Source organism: Malus sylvestris, chromosome 8 (assembly GCF_916048215.2).
Source record: "Malus sylvestris chromosome 8, drMalSylv7.2, whole genome shotgun sequence".
Lineage (NCBI taxonomy): Eukaryota > Viridiplantae > Streptophyta > Magnoliopsida > Rosales > Rosaceae > Malus > Malus sylvestris.
In genome coordinates, this window is record NC_062267.1 from 271512 (window position 1) to 284408 (window position 12897).

The window sequence follows — 12897 nt, forward strand, 5'->3', positions numbered from 1 at the left end:
CAGGGATATTCGGCCGCCCTTGCAGTAGCGGTAGCAGGCTAGTCCAGTACAAATATTCGAAACAAAATCTTATTTGGGGTTTTTAATGTTGTATTTAGTGTAGGTTTTTTTTTTTCTTCTAATCATTAGTCAATCTGTTATTGGAAAAATGGTTTTCAAACAACATAAAAGACGGACCAAAATAAAAAATGAATTAGGACAAAAGTTCAAGTTTATTGCTAAAAACAATATTATTTGGAGTTTCTTGCTAAAAGTAGAAATCCCGGGCCGCCTACTAATTTTCATCTAATTTTTTCTCTCCTTCCATGCTTGCGAGTATCTCTATGGAAGACCACCACCCTCCGACATCCCCTCTCATTAACTTCCACGCCTATTTTGCAATTCTTTGCCGAGTAATTAAACGTTTTCTCCTGGAGGCAATTCTGCGAGCTTCGGTGGAGTCCCAAGTACTCGTTCCATATCAAAACGAACTTCGATATTGCGAATGCTGTATCCAACAACCATCAGCCAATACAGCAGCTTCGCAAGTTCCGGTGCAGTTGTCTCTGTCATACTTGTCTGTACCAACACATACCAGTTGTTCAACAAGGTTACTTGATGAATGCATTCATCAACTTAAGAGCAATATGATATGGCAAACCTTCATTTGGCCAGGATCAGAAACAGCCAAAAGCCGCTTGATGAATGTATTCATCGCAACCACAACATCGTCTCCAGCACTGCTCGTCAATTCCTTGAAGACATTTAACCAGAAGTCAGAGAGGTTTATGGACCTTTATAAATAAATCTACTAATTTCAGAAGCAATAATGGATAATTTTCATGACAAACAACTATGAGTGCTTTTCTCCTTTGTAAAAATAACAGTAGTACAATTCACATTAGATAGCTACAATATGTTGTGGATGATGGCGCAGCCAACTCATATGATCTTTTCAACCAAAAATTTTACCTCGGACAATAACAGTAACATATTAATAATAGTAGTGTGCGCCTTGAGACGTTCCAACAGAAAGGACTTACAATTTAGTCACAAACCTACCATTGCACAGCTGCCAGCCACGAACCTAAACATTTAGCCAACCAAAAGTAGTTGGGATAAGCAGAGGGTTGTTGTTTACCTTTAAATTTTGGGGTTCAAGAGACTTCAGATATTCCAACAATTCATTTTGTCCGCCCATGGATTTCCTACCAACTTGGTTATTTAGTTCCTCAATCTCTGCTTCAAGTAACTCAATGTACTTCTTAGCATCTATTCTCTCAGGGCCAGAAACATTATTCCACCTAATAACTTCACCTGACACGTTCTTCTGTGTACCAGGTGCATAATCTGGTGCATCCTGTAACAGTCACAGGGCACTATTTAAAGGTTGTACAGCAGAACTTCTCGATAACTAAACAAGAAAGATTGAAAAAAGTCATATAAACGACTATGAAAAATGTATCAGAAACATCAGAATGAGCGAATGCACAAACTCTACATGTTACTTAGGAGAAGCAGGAGTTTGCATGTTAGTGACACGGGTCAGATGATTGAACTTGCCATCACGACCTAATCTCAGTTCCATCAGAAATACACAATAACAAATACATGGTAAGCCAAAGCCTTCTCAAATTCACAGTATGGTTTTTCTTCGGTAAATGATAATGTGGTAGAAGGTTTCCTCAACGACCAAAAGGATGAGTATGGTTCATAAATAGAAAGTGAAAAGAAAATGAGAAAAAATATTACCTTTGTATCTTGCACATCAGGAAGAGCAGCTGGCTGCTCTAAACCTTGCTGCAGTTCCAACCTGTACTGTGCATTCTGAAACATATATCCAGTCATCATGATACTGTACATGAGTTGTGCAAGATTTTCTGCGACCTGAGATGGAAGTTAACCAATCCCACTGAGTACATAAATTCCTTAAATGTTGCTATACTCAGATCAGATGAAATTTGCATCAGTTTAAAATCAGTCAGCCGCCCAAATTCCAACATAAAGAACCCCATCAAATCATATGTTACTATACTCAAGCTGATATGGCAACGAAAAGAAAGAATAAAAGTTATAGACTTACGGTGGTCACTGTCACTGCAAAAAATTGTGGGGGTAATGTTCCAATCATGTTTGTCACTGTTTGGCGCATTGCATCAACAACCTACATGAATAAGCGTTAACATGCTGTCAAGTCAGTGGAGAAGGCATGAAAATTGCATTAGTAGGTCATGGTAATACACCCTCGTCGACATTAAGATAGTATGCACTAATGGCAAATAAACGTAGAAATACCTGCTGGGGCGCCCTTTTTACAAACAGCTCCATAAATTCTGGCTGCACATTTTTGACATACTCCAACAGAATTTCTCTCCTGCTCTTTGGCTGTCGAGTTGAGGAAAGTAGCCAGCAAGAAGTTCAGTCAATGATATGAGCTAGCTAGCAAAACAATCATATATGTGTTTCAACTAGATAGTTGGCGATATGAAGCATGACGCGTTGATTCAAAGCTCTAGTTTGCGGGTATTGTTGTTACCATCTGAGCAATATCATCATCGTCATCCATAATCCATATCAATTGTTCAGTAACATACAAACTCAAATACGCTAAAATTACAATATAAACGGCCAGTAAACGACAACTAGACTAGCATAACATTAACAAAGGGGAGTAAAATTGAGATAGTACCAGAGTGGTGGCGTTGGGAGGGTTGGAATCGGCAGAGCCATTGGGAGTGTCGCTCTTTGAGGAATCGTAAGCATCAAGTCTCAGTGGGCGTCTGTTTCCTCTGTTTCTCGTCTTTATTGGGAAGCTGATAGAGGAAGAACACGGCCCAGCTCGACAATGTGCAGAAGAAGAAGAAGACGACGACGACGGCGGAGACAATTTGGGTAAGATGAAAGAGGGCTTGACCGTCAACCAATACATGGTTTCGCTAGCTGCCCTTTTCCTCCTAAAAATCCAATAGAATGAGAATTCAATTAAGTCTCGAAATTCCCTACTATCCCTATTCCTACTACTGCTACTCTAGTGTTCTTGCCATCAACAACAACAAACACGCCAGACGCAGTTGGTGCGACTTGAGACTCCAAACTACACCGCAGGGGATGAGGAGCCGAGGCCTTTGCACGTGTGCTTTAAACGTGCGTATAATATACTCCACGAAAAGTACCGTGCGGCTGCACTATTGGATAATATGTAAGCTGGTTATCACAGTTAAAAAGTAACTGCAATCTTAGTTCGAGTTATATACTCACTTTTTTACTTTTGATTCAATGATATTTCAACAATATATATTGAGAGAAATGACTCTTAAAAAGAGATTTTTTTATGAACTCTTCACCGTCTCATTTTTTTAGTACAATTCCACTATTAACATAATCTTTTTAGCATTTTTCATGTCCTAAAATTAAAGATCTCAAAATCTAATTGAAGTCTTAATGTTGTCATTCAGTCTGATAGTATTCTTATTTCCTTGAAAGTGAGAGGTTTTATATTCGAATCTCGTGAATGGCGAATTCGATACTACATTAGGCTGCCCATTATGTAACTTTGCTAAACTCTCATTCTTTTTAATGTAAAACTATCGATGAATTAAAAAAAAAAATTGATGTCTTAATGTTACAGAGGGAAAGCAGAGTTTTGACCTATAGCGAAAAAAGCCCAAAGTCCATCGTGGGTTGGACCGCTCAACAATAAAATTGGAATTCTGGGGACGAAATTTGAAGGGATGGACGGGAAGAGCAGACTGGGTCTGAGGTTTGCTACAAAAATCTCCACGGCATCCCACCAGCGATATCTTAGAACTAATATATTAGCTGATATCTGCTTTCCTCTTTCTGGGAAAGAAGTAAGTTTCAGAAATTCATTGTCAACATCCATAGACATCCGGAGAGGGAGAGGATCCTCTTCCTTGGTTTTGGAATGTGAATGGAAATGGGTGGAGCGCAGACGAAGAAAATGAACAAATGTTACAACCCCACTCCCACCTCCAAAGGCAAAAAGTCAACTGCCAAAACTTGGAAGTGGATGGGAAGCACTATGCCACATGCATCCATCTGTTTGGCAAACCAGTCAATCGACAACACTTCATTTTAAGCTAAGAAACCACCCCACCATCGCCATCACCAACAAATTTAGAACTCAAAACTTGGTTAAAACGGACTTGCTGCAACTTCATTTTAAACTAAGAAACCACCCCATCATCGCCATCACCAACAAATTTAGAACTCAAAACTTGGTTAAAACGGCCTTGCTGCAATTTGCAAAAATAAATAAATAAAGTTACTAATTATGCATACAAAAAAAAAAGAAAGAAAAAGCTACTACTAGGCTTGGAAGAAGCAAGCACGTGCGCTAACGCTTCTAGACCAAAAGAAAATAAAAAGGGTAAGGAAAAATCAAATAATTATCTGTGCTGGTGAAGGGAGTATCTGTAAATGTTTATTTCAAATGGAGATGGATCGCATTCTTATACTTTTTCCATCCCTTTCTATTTTGTGTGATTATAATTAAACTACGTCAATATTTTATATATATATATTTATTTTATTATTTTTATAAAAAAATCAATATAAAATATTAACGTGGTTTAATCAGGAAGATGGTAATGAAAATAGCAGGCAGACAATCCACCTCCATTTCAAATTTGGCACGGGAGCAGAGCAGAGAGCAGAGTGTCAGCTTCGTATCGTCTCGTACAATAGAGAGAGAGAGGGGGGCCAGTAGTCTACTCGTTGTGCTGGGTGCCAGGCTGCCAACCCACACACCCCATCCACATCGCACAACCTTAAGTCTCAGCCTCTGCGGGTAGTGGGAGGGCGGTGGTGCTTGGTGGTCGATCTGTTTCATAATTCATTCATCCAGATTCCAAACTAAAAACCCCACACAAACCAAAATAAAACAAGAGAGGTGTGTTATTGAGTGTGCGACTCTTTTAAAGAGACCCGCCGTGCCACTGTACCAATGCCTTTTCATTTCCAGCGCCGCCGCCTCCACTACTACCATCGCTTTCGCTTTCTCCTTCCCCTCATTTCCGCCATCTCCGGAGCACTTCTCATCCTCTTCGCACTTCTCTTGGTTCTCGCTCCTTCCCCTCTCGATGTCAATAATCAACTACGTCATTCTTCTAAGGTACTCTCTCTCCCTTTCACGAATTTCTTCTTATTCACAATTAACGATTCATTTGATTGATTCGGATCCTAATTTCATCTTTTCCTTCTAGTTCAATGTTGCCGTGGACGACGATGCCGTTGCTGCAGGGCTTACAGTCTTTCGTGTTCCGGTTAGGGCCTTTTCTTTTTCCTTCTCAATTTTGGATTTTAACCTAATGTAATGTTAGGTTTGGTTTGGATCTTTACGGCTTCTCTTTACTTGTCCAAAATCAGAGCGGTAGAGGGAGATTGGATCGTGATCTTTGGAGCTCCAGGAATTCCAAATTCTACTATGGATGCAGCAATGCCACCAAGAAATTTCCAGGTCTGTTTCTTATTCCGATTTGCTTTCCATTTAGCATATCATGGTCTATAGGGTTTCGTAATTGATTGACCACAATTATGCATTGTTGCTACTTATTTGTGGTTTCTGTTATATGTTTGTTTTATCTGGTTCGTAAAATGACACTTCCATTTGTGTTAACAATGACATCGCTGTTTTTAATATAATCCTGAACGCTCTCTGGTCCATATTTGCAGATGTTGATGAAATTACGCATCCTAATAGGTACTTGGCGATTGCAACCAGTGGAGGCTTGAATCAACAAAGAACTGGGGTAACTTACTTTTTTTTTTCTTTACTTTTGTTTATCTTCTGCAGCATTATAGTCATCGTTACTGCATTGATGGTTCCAGAGGCTGTCAGAGGGGATACTTGATTCCACCCTAACTCTGAACAGTTCAACTAATGCATAACCAGGGTATAATATAGACTAAGAGTTTTCCTGGTGTTAAATAAGATATTGATGCTTGCATGTATGCATTTCTAACCATTTTCCTTGCATTTGTGAAGGCTCTGGAGACGTAGTCTTTTACTTTATTAGTTGACATCCGTATTCTTAGTCTAAGAGTATAATTAGTGACATAGCTTGGTTGGCTTTGGTTTAGTTGATTTTTTACTGGAATTAGTTTAGTCACCCCTTATAATGGGATACGGATGTACTATTCCAGTCATCATCTTGTAACCTATCCTGTCGCATTTGTGCTTCTTGATTATAGAGTATTTGTATAGTTTTGTTGCTTTTAGTGAGGAGCTTACTCTACCTATACCTTTGGTAGATCACAGATGCCGTTGTAGCAGCTCGTATACTGAATGCTAGTCTTGTTGTTCCAAAGTTGGACCAGAAATCTTTCTGGAAGGATGCAAGGTCAGTCCTTGAATCATATCTATGCTTCCATATTTACTTGCAATCTGGATTTTGTAATCACATGGACATGTTTCAATCAATTGTTTTTTTTTTTTTTTTGCAGTAACTTTTCAGAGATCTTTGATGTTGATTGGTTTATATCATTTCTGTCAAAAGATGTTAAAATCATAAAGCAGCTTCCAAGAAAGGGAGGTAAAATGTGGACACCATCCACTATGCGTGTTCCAAGGAAGTGTAGTGAAAGATGTTATCAAAATCGTGTATTACCTGTTCTTTTGAAAAGGCATGTAAGTTTTCAGTTCTCTTAAGCTTCTTAAGCTTTTAATTCTTATTGAATGTAGAAACTTCTTTTCCTCTGTAAGTTGCATCACTACTGCCTTCTCCTTTGCTTATTTTTGTGTTCCGCTGTTTGTTTGCCAACTGTTAATTTCGAAATACTTGATATTTCCATATTTCGTGCACTTATCCAGTGCCCAATCTTGTGGACCAAATGGTTCTTGTCTGAAAATCGAAACATTGCATAACTGATGAACCCAATGTGAAGTAAACATGGAAAGGCATAGCATACCTTGCATTTTTCTTGGTCAGACATTTTGTTTTCCATAAGGATTATATTATTGCATTTAAAAAAAAAACAATATATTCAGGCTTGCAAGTACATGAGCCAAGCCCCAAGCTTGGGCTCGTTTACTAAATAAGTGTAAGTTTAGCTTTGAGTGTGGCTCTAGTGATTGATTTGATCCCTTAATGGATGGCACTGCTTGTTTGCATCCCTAGATACGTCTTCTTGAATAATCTTTCTACAAGTATACAAAATTTGTGGAAAAGGCACTTATTAGTTGAAGGCATAGCATACCTTGCATTTTTCTTGGTCAGACATTTTGTTTTCCATAAGGATTATATTATTGCATTTAAAATAAAAGCAATATATTCAGGCTTGCAAGTACATGAGCCAAGCCCCAAGCTTGGGCTCGTTTACTAAATAAGTGTAAGTTTAGCTTTGAGTGTGGCTCTAGTGATTGATTTGATCCCTTAATGGATGGCTCCGCTTGTTTGCATCCCTAGATACGTCTTCTTGAATTATCTTTCTACAAGTATACAAAATTTATGGAAAGGGCACTTATTAGTTTTCATTCTGCAACAGGCCATTCAGCTCAACAAGTTTGATTACAGACTTGCAAACAGATTGAATACAGATCTGCAAAAATTAAGATGTAGAGTCAACTACCATGCTTTAAAGTTTACTGACCCAATACAGAAAATGGCTAAAAAGTTAGTTCATCGAATGAGGATGAGAAGCAAGCATTATATCGCATTGCACCTGAGGTAATTTTATCCATCTTTTATTGTTTTTATGTTTAGAATGACCATTTAACTAGCGTTATTGCCCTATCTTTCTTGCATATTTAGATTGAGCCATAAAACTGCACGTCAAACCTTGTTCCATGATCATATTTCTATGTACATTAGTATACCTGCTTTCCATATCTAGTTGATACATTTCCAGAAGGATTTTTAGCCAAAATGATCCCTAAGATTTGCATAACATATCACTTTGGTCCCTAAGATTGAAAACCAATAGAAATGGTCCCTGAGATTGTCCACCATCCATTATTTTGGTCATTCCGTTAAAAACTCCGTTAAGTGTCCCGGAGCTCTTGGCCCGAAGTTTGGGCAATTTTCAAAGTTTCGTAACTCAATCGTTTCTTAAACAAATTTGACCCATAATATGTCAAAATGAAGATAGGAAAGTGTAGAACAAGATTATACCTATTTGGAAGCCCAATGGTTGCCGGAGATGGCCGGAAAGTAGCCTGAAAGGTGACTAGTCCGTGGGAAAACTGGAAAACTCGCCGGAGTCAAAATGAAGATAGGAAAGTGTAGAACAAGATTATCCCTATTTGGAAGCCCAATGGTTGCCGGAGATGGCCGGAAAGTAGCCTGAAAGGTGACTAGTCCGTGGGAAAACTGGAAAACTCGCCGGAAATTGGGTAAACTTTAAATGTTCATAACTTCTTCAATACATAACGAAATCGAGTGATTCAAAAACAAAAATCATACTTCTCAACGAGACGAAGAGAATGTTACTTTTCTCGACGGCTAATTCGCTGTGGTTTGTCCGGAAAACGGCTCAAAAGTGGCTAACTAGAGACCAAGACAGCCAATTTCGAGCCGTTTTCCGGCCAAACCATGGTGATTTAGCTGTCGAGAAAGGTACCATTTTCTTCGTCTCATCGAGAAGTATGATTTTCATTTTTAAATCACTCGATTTCATTGAGTATTGAAGAAGTTATGAACGTTTAAAGTTTACAAAGTTTCCGGCGAGTTTTTCAGTTTTCCCACGGACCAGTCACCTTTCCGGCCATCTCCGGCAACCATTGGGCTTCCAAATAGGTATAATCTTGTTCTACACTTTCCTATCTTCATTTTGATATATTATGGGTCGAATTTGGTTAAGAAACGATTGAGTTACGAAGCCTTGAAAATTGTCCAAACTTTCGGCCAAGAGCTCCGGGACACTTAACAGAGTTTTTAATGAAAGGACCAAAATAATGGATGGTGAACAATCTCAGGGAACATTTCTATTGATTTTCAATCTCAGGGACCAACACGATGTGTTATACAAATCTCAGGGACCATTTTGTCTAAAAAGCCTTTACAGAAACACTTACAAGTGCATGATCATGAGTAGGCTAACACAAACCCCCAAATACCTTCACACAGTTGGGCAACTAACAGGTTGCCCCAATATTAGAAACAAGATTCTGCAAATTTTAAAGCTTACTTGTGAAGTTGTTTCTTGATGCAGTTAAATGTTTACTGTTACAGGTATGAACCTGATATGCTTGCATTCTCAGGATGTTATTATGGTGGAGGAGACAAGGAAAGGAAAGAACTGGGTGCCATACGAAAGAGGTGGAAGACTTTACATGTAAGGATTAAGATTGTCCTTTTGGATTTATGTCATCTTATTTCCCCTGAATCAGATAGTGAGTAAATTGATTAAAACCTGACCCTTTATTTTTTATTCTAATAAATGTGCAAGCGCAAGTTGTGTGTGCGCTTATGTTTGTTTAGTAAAGAGTAAAAAATAAGCAACTGTGAGATAGGAAATTGAAAAGAAAATGTTCTGAACAATGCTAGGCCTCTGCCTGTTCCAGACTTTAGTCTCTAATCAAGTATGATGTGTGTATCGAGTCGATTTATATCCCATTGCTCTGTATCTTTTAGAAGGTAGTCTATAAGATGTATTTTGGATGGAGTTGCAGATTAGCAATCCTGATAAGCCTAGGAGGCATGGGAGGTGTCCGCTTACACCAGAGGAAGTTGGTCTGATGTTGAGAGCACTGGGTTATGGTAGCGATGTTCACATGTATGTGGCATCAGGGGAAGTCTATGGAGGAGAAGAAACATTGGCACCCCTTAAGGCACTATTCCCCAACTTTTATTCGAAAGAGACAATAGCAACCAAGGAGGAACTGGAACCGTTTTATTCATTTTCTTCTCGTATGGCGGCACTTGACTTTATAGTTTGTGATGAGAGTGATGTCTTTGTCACCAACAACAATGGCAATATGGCCAAAATACTAGCCGGACGAAGGTGTGCTGTCTTTCTTTCCCTTTTCATTTCTCTTCTTATCTTATTCTTCTTCCCCCCTGCCTGCTTAGTTTTCACATCTTTTATTTGTTGCAGGAGATATTTTGGACATAAGCCTACTATTCGTCCAAATGCTAAAAAACTCTACCGCTTGTTCCTAAGCAAAGAGAACATGACCTGGGGAGCTTTTGCTTCTAATGTTCGTACTTACCAGAGAGGCTTTATGGGTGAGCCGAATGAAGTGAGGCCAGGCAGGGGTGGTTTTCATGAGAACCCATATACCTGCATATGTGAAGATTCTCAGGCCAAAGCCAAGAGGGATGTGGGACCTAGAAAATACGGTAAGAGTAATAATATAACAAGAAAAGACGAAGTAGAATTTCATGCCCAAAACATGGAAGATGATCCAGAATGGCCTGATACCGATGAGGATGAATATGAAAGTGGCCCCTTGGACAGTGATCTGTTAAACCGAACAGGTGTGGATTATGATGCTGTCAACTCTGAGGAACCTGAATTGGAGGAGATGCTTTCAGACTAGACGGTTCTATCTTGACCCTTGCTAATAGTTGTCAACTGCATTTAACTGATTCCTATACGCAATTTCTTCATATTTCCCCCCTCAAAATTTTCAAGCTGTAGCCAAAAGTTTTGGATATGGTTCCTCCTATATCTACTGTATATAAAAGTAGGAGGATAGATAATGTGCATCCCACATATATGAACAGTGGCACGAAGCTCATTTGATAGCAGCAAACTGATTTTGGGCTTGTGAAACGCCGGGGGTTGCGATGGTATCTATAAGTGACCTGAGTGGAAGATGGATTTTCAGAGAGTAACGAGTCAGAAACAGGTATGTGGGCTGAAGCGGAGACCATGGTTGGCTTGAGCCTTGAGGCTTATTCGTACCAAGGATTTTTGAGCGACTCCAAGACTTTAGTGTTAGTTTCTTTTCAAGTCACCTGAGAAATCATACTAAGGATGGGGTTGGTGTCCGGGGTTTGGTTTGCATTCTTTTATGGATATTTTTACCAAATTGAGAAACACACGGCAGTTGTAAATAAATTTAGACTTGACCAATTTCTGTATTTCTAAAAGGTCCATTAAAAATGTTTTGTTTTGTTATCGCACCCTAATCTTTTTGAATTATATGTTGGAAATGACTTCCGGGACTTACTAGCGTTTTCCATGTATTATTCCTTAATTCGCATGCAACTTAGAAACTACATTCAGAACCCAATTTCATGTCACTTTTGCCCCACCCTAAGCTTTGTACAATTTTAGCTAGCCGGTTTTTCAAAAAAAAAAAAAAAAAAAAAAAAAAAAAAGCTAGCCGGTGAAATGAATAAAATAGTGTCATAAAAAATACTTCTGGAGTTCCATAAATTACAAGACCACTTCCAAAGGACTTAAAAACTTTGCCCTTAATTTGAGTGCAAAATTCCTCGCAAAACTAAAGCATTCGATTTTTTTATCGATTTGCCAATTTCCATAAACACCATTCAGAATTAATTTTCATGTTATTTTTGCCCTACCCCAAGCTTAATTTTCAAAACTTCACGGTGAGGCGAAGGTGAAATTAAAAATATTGAACGATGATTTATGTACGAATTTACAAAACCGACTAAAAACTGTGAGTGTTAACCCGCGATTTTTGTCAAAAACTGCAAATTTTTTATTTTCACGAAATATTTTCCATAAGTATTAAGGAAAATTTTATAAGGCATTTGGAAGTGGATGTGCAATGTATTAAGCAACAAATGTATATTTAGTAGATTATTTAAGTCCAAAACTAAAAGGATAAATGAAAAATATAGTAGAGAGGTCCAAAACCACCCTCAAGAATATTAACGGAAATTATTACTTTAATTTTCAAACTTCACGATGAGGTGAAGGTGAAAATAAATAGTTTGAACGACGATTTATGTACGAATTTGTAAAAACCGACAAAAAACCGTGAGTGTTAACCCACGTTTTTTGTCAAAACGTAAATTTTTTATTTTCACGAAATATTTTCCGTGACAATTAAGGAAAATTTATAAAGCATTTGGAAGCAAATTTATGATTTATTGAGCAACAAATGTATATTTAGTAGACTATTTAATTCGAAAACAAAAAATAAGTGAAAAATATAGTAATGAGGCCCAAAACATTGTTAAAATGGGGTTCCACCCTCAAGAATATAACGTATTACTATAATTTTCAAACTTCACGGTGAGGCAAAGGTAAAAATAAATAGTTTGAACGATGATTTATGGCCGACACTTGTAACAAATATCATAATATATAAAGCTTCACCTACAAAGCTTCAACACCAAAGCTTCACCTACAAAGCTTCAACACCAAAGCTTCACCTACAAAACTTCAACACAAAACCTTCACCTACAAAGCTTCAACTCCAAAGCTTCACCTACAAAGCTTCAACACAAAACCTTCACCTACAAAGCTTCAACTCCAAAGCTTCACCTACAAAAGCTTCAACTCCAAAGCTTCACCTACAAAGCTTCAACACAAAAACTTCACCTACAAAGCTTCAACACCAAAGCTTCAACTACAAAGCTTCAACACCAAAGCTTCACCTATAAAGCTTAAATATATATATATATATATATATATATATATATATATATATATATATATTATTTTTTTCAGAAATTCGAAAATTCGGAAATTCGAAAAATCGAAAAAAAAAAAAAAAAAAAAGGCCTAGGCCTCATCTTCTTTGGGCCTAACAACTTTCATAACAAATATATATGAAAGAGGAGTTTTGGGCTACCACTTAGCAAGGAAAATGGTGAAGTTTTGTTACTTTGGAAACTTGGCTACTAGCAAGACACCTCATTCATCAACTCCCTCGACCGGAGACTTGGGGGACTCCTACCATATGCTACTACACCTCAGTACTTGGAAGGTTCACGACTACTCAGTGACTTGGATCTTTCAAGTCTCCAACCAAGA

At 38.1% G+C, this 12897-nt stretch overlaps 2 protein-coding genes across 2 annotated transcripts; one reads left to right on the forward strand and one right to left on the reverse strand.

Moving 5' to 3' along the window:
• Positions 1 to 193: 193 nt before the first annotated feature.
• On the reverse strand, positions 194 to 3107 carry LOC126632249 (uncharacterized). The gene is made up of 7 exons (XM_050302567.1): positions 2669 to 3107; positions 2275 to 2364; positions 2063 to 2143; positions 1732 to 1866; positions 1121 to 1339; positions 641 to 733; positions 194 to 558 (listed from the first exon to the last, which is right to left on the reverse strand). Exons 1-7 carry the CDS (start codon positions 2906 to 2908, stop codon positions 397 to 399), a joined length of 1020 nt encoding a protein of 339 aa, XP_050158524.1. The 5' UTR covers positions 2909 to 3107; the 3' UTR covers positions 194 to 396.
• Positions 3108 to 4616: 1509 nt separating this feature from the next.
• LOC126632990 (O-fucosyltransferase 16) lies at positions 4617 to 11069 on the forward strand. The gene is made up of 10 exons (XM_050303534.1): positions 4617 to 5113; positions 5205 to 5264; positions 5368 to 5458; positions 5674 to 5750; positions 6253 to 6341; positions 6445 to 6628; positions 7486 to 7667; positions 9171 to 9273; positions 9611 to 9942; positions 10036 to 11069. Exons 1-10 carry the CDS (start codon positions 4946 to 4948, stop codon positions 10478 to 10480), a joined length of 1731 nt encoding a protein of 576 aa, XP_050159491.1. The 5' UTR covers positions 4617 to 4945; the 3' UTR covers positions 10481 to 11069.
• Positions 11070 to 12897: the final 1828 nt, after the last annotated feature.